Source organism: Sipha flava, unplaced genomic scaffold (assembly GCF_003268045.1).
Source record: "Sipha flava isolate LNK unplaced genomic scaffold, YSA_version1 462_pilon_pilon, whole genome shotgun sequence".
In the NCBI taxonomy this organism is placed as follows: domain Eukaryota; kingdom Metazoa; phylum Arthropoda; class Insecta; order Hemiptera; family Aphididae; genus Sipha; species Sipha flava.
In genome coordinates this window covers 1-3,957 of record NW_020273234.1, presented here as the reverse complement: position 1 = coordinate 3,957, position 3,957 = coordinate 1, and the positions used below count along the sequence as shown (strand labels likewise).

Below are 3,957 nucleotides of genomic sequence, written 5' to 3'. Positions count from 1 at the left end.
ACCTGTGTAGCGCGGCAATGAACGCAGGAGTGGATAGGTCCGAGACAACTTCTACATGGACAGCCTTCACTGCCATACACACAAAGATTGCTAAATAGCATCTACTTGCGCGAGCATTTCGACGTTTTCCTTCTTTTATGGCAAAAGGGCCAGCACAATCGATGCCTACATTGCTGAATGGTCGTATTGACTGGACTCGTGACTTAGGGAGATCACCCATGACTGGTGATGGGATAGATGCTCTATATGTTGCACATGGTACACACTTAAAGATTATATGTCTTATGACGGAGCGACTCGAAATGATCCAAAAACGCGCTCTTATGAGCGAGGAAACCAGTTGAGGCCCGGCATGAAGATAATTTATGTGGAAATGGTGAACAAGCAAAGTTGTAAGCACACAAGATTTTGGTAGTAAGATAGGATGCTTAAGATTCTCGTTGGCATTGGCATGTCTTAGGCGACCTCCTACCCGAATGATTCCGTCAGAATCTATAAACGGAGATAGGCGTGCTAGTGACGCCGGAATAGCCGTAGTTTTATATGAAGAAAGACTTAATATAAAAGAATAAAAATTCTGTGATTGAGTGATTTTGACAAGTACCTTCAATGCGTCCTCTAATTCTGACTGACGAATATAACCTGAATAAGCAGGCAGTTGGCGGCCACGAGCAATAAAGCGGCGGATGTAAACGAGGACTCGTTGGAGGCGTGTAAAATTTGAAAAGCGTTCGAGCCAACTAGTATCGCTATATGGCAGAGTGACAAGATGAACTGTCTCTGAAACAAGTTTTCGTTCCGGCAATAGGTCATTTGGCACAACATTGAATCTTGTGGTAGTCCAATGGTTGATTGACTGTTTCAACAAGTCGGGCCCATTCCAGTACAAACTATGAGACAGCATTTCTTTAGGGTACATGCCTCTTGAAGCGCAATCCGCTGGATTTTGGTGGGTAGGAATATAATGCCAATGGCAGTTCGGTAATAATTCGAATATCCTTTTCAAACGATTTGTCACGAAGATCTTAAATTCAATTTGTTGAGAAGTTAACCATGATAGCACGACAGTGGAGTCTGTCCATGCATGTACTTCTTGGATGTTGATCTTTGAAGCGAGTGTTGTTTGTATTCGATGCAATGTTTGCGCAAGTAGTAGTGCACCACAAAGTTCCAACCTCGGAACTGATAATGGTTCAACCACTCGTCCTGACTTCAAGGGCGCAACTTTGGATCTAGCGGTGATAAGATGTACGGTCGGAGGCATAGAGTTGTACTCCAATCGAATATATACAACTGCAGCGTATCCACTAAGGGACGCATCGGAAAACCCTAAGAGTGATATATTCGAAGACTGTTCAGTGGGAATGTACCGTTGAACACTGACCGAAGAAACACATGGAAGTTCAGAAGAAAATGTCTTCCAAGACGAAGCCATTTCGGTAGAAATGGGCTGGTCCCAATGGTAATCATTCTTCCATAATACCTGCATAAAGCATTTCGCCCAAAATGTGATAGGGGACAGAATTCCAAGTGGGTCGTAGATTTTGGCTATCGTAGATAACACTGAACGTTTCGTTATGGCAGAAGTAGGGGACTCGCTATGGTAACTCAATATATCTAACACCGGGTCCCAATGTAAACCAAGTATTTTGACTGAACAATGATCTTTCGGATCAAAGGAGGATTCCATAACTCGGTTTTCTGCAGGAACATCCTGAAGGACCGCTGGACAGTTGCTTGCCCATTTCTTGAGCTCTAGACCACCTGCATCCAACAATTCAGTGACCTGACGTTGAAGGGTTAGCGTGTCAGGAATTGTTTCTGCTCCTGTTATAATATCATCTACATAGGTTTCTGTAGTGAGAACGCCTAAGGCTCTTTTAAACTTGTGTCCCTCATCCCTTTCTAGTTGGTGCAGCACACGCAAGGCTTGATAAGGCGATGAGGCGACTCCATATGTAACAGTCGTCAAGGCATATTCTACCAATGGTTTTGAAGGATCGTCTCGCCATAATATGTGCTGATAGTCGTAATGTGACGGGTGGATGTTGATTTGGCGAAACATTTTACATATATCGGCCGTAAACATGTATTTATTCAGACGACAACGAAGTAGGATATTCGATATGTCGCACTGTAACTTTGGACCGACAAATAGAGTGTCGTTCAACGAGACACCCGAAGTAGTACGAGCCGAAGCGTCGAAAACAACTCGTAATTTAAGTTTGTCCTTTGAATATTTTACAACAGCATGATGAGGAATCACGTATTTTCCTGGTGTGGCTGCAACTTTCATGTGTCCAAGTGATTGGTACTCACTCATAAACCGCCGATATTCAGCGTATAATTCAGGTTCGGCTTGTAATTTTCGCTCTAAATTAAAAAATCGTGATAGAGCCATACCTCGAGAATCACCAAGAATTGATGGGTCCTTTTTAAATGGCAAAGAGACAATGTAACGACCTGTACTATCTCGAACAGTAGACCGGTGAAAAATGTCCTCACACTTTTCTTGTTCGGTAAATGGTACAGACTGAACTTCTGGCTCTTCACAGGCCCAAAAACGATGTAACAACTCCTTTAGCGACGGTTCCGAGGATAACTTTAAGCACACGCTGGATTGAGAATGACATTGACTGGAAGTTCCCACAAAGATCCAACCAAGTGAGGTCTCAAAGGCTGAAGGAAGGCCGTCTCTGTGGAGGACACGATAACCATTTTCAAATATTTTATTATACATGTCCGCGCCGATAAGAAAATCAATGTGACCCGGGTAATCGAACGACGGATCGGCAAATTGTAGATCCGAATAAGTTGATCGTATTGAAGGACTCAGGACTGCTGAAGGCATAAGACCAGTGATTTTCGATAATATGAGAGGCTCGCATATCAACTCAGGGGAAGCCGCTGTATGAGGAATAATGTGGCAAAGTAATGAACCCTTTGTTTGTATAATAGGGGTTTGAGACAATCCCACAACAGAAACATCGGTATGACGTCTGTTAAGACCGAGCTTAGTAGCACTCATATGCGTAATAGCCGAGATCTGAGAGCCAGAATCAATAAGTGCCCGAACAGTAGTCCATTGTCCAAATTTGTCACGTACACGAATCAGGGCCGTGCCTAATACATTCAAGTTGGTAGTGTTGACCGTTCCGACAAACGGAGTTGAGGACTGTTCTGTGGACGAAGTTGAAGGATTTGGTTTGGTTTTCGGTATCGAATGAGTGTCTGACGACAATGAATTTTGCTCGTTTTCGCCTAGATGCAATAATGAATGATGTCGGGCGGAACAATGACGACAAGTAAATTTAGACATACATTTAATGGATGTGTGGTTAGCACTTAAACAGTTTGTACACATATGATTTGATTGAACCTTTTTTAAACGTTTTGATGGAGACAGTTGTAAAAATTGTTCACACTTATAAAGATGATGAGAAGAACTGCAAAGAGGGCATGCTTTATTTGATTCAGACGAATTGGTGACAAGAGATGTTTTCGTAAGTGCTTGAACTTTCTTACTTGGTGAAAATGCTGGTTTCAGTTTGATGGAAGCTATTGGTGTTGAGGCAGTGAAACTATTCTGAAGAATTTGACAACGATTTTGAACGTACTTTAATAAATCATTAATAACTGGCAATGTATCGTTGTTATGTTGAGATTCGAATAAACATTTAGTATTTGAATCTAATACACGTGCAGCAATATAGAAAAACAAGTAACCTTCCTTATTTGGAATTTTAAAGTTTTCCAAGGCCGCGATATTTTCTTGGAAAGTATCGAGAAATTTCTTTAATTCGTGCAAAGACGATGATTTTAACGGTGGAAACTCAAACAACCTATCCAAATGCGCATTCATTATTAAACGCTGATTATCGAATCGATCATTTAATGATTTCCATGCAACGGCATAGTTGGAATCGGATAACGGTATAGAGCGGATGACGGCACCTG

At 42.0% G+C, this 3,957-nt stretch overlaps 1 protein-coding gene across 1 annotated transcript; it reads right to left on the bottom strand.

Moving 5' to 3' along the window:
* LOC112689682 lies at positions 1 to 3,948 on the bottom strand (the record flags this gene model as incomplete). The annotated part of the gene is given in 1 exon segment (XM_025563517.1): positions 1 to 3,948. A coding segment is annotated over 1 exon segment (3,862 nt), but the record flags the coding sequence as incomplete, so codon positions are not given.
* Positions 3,949 to 3,957: the final 9 nt, after the last annotated feature.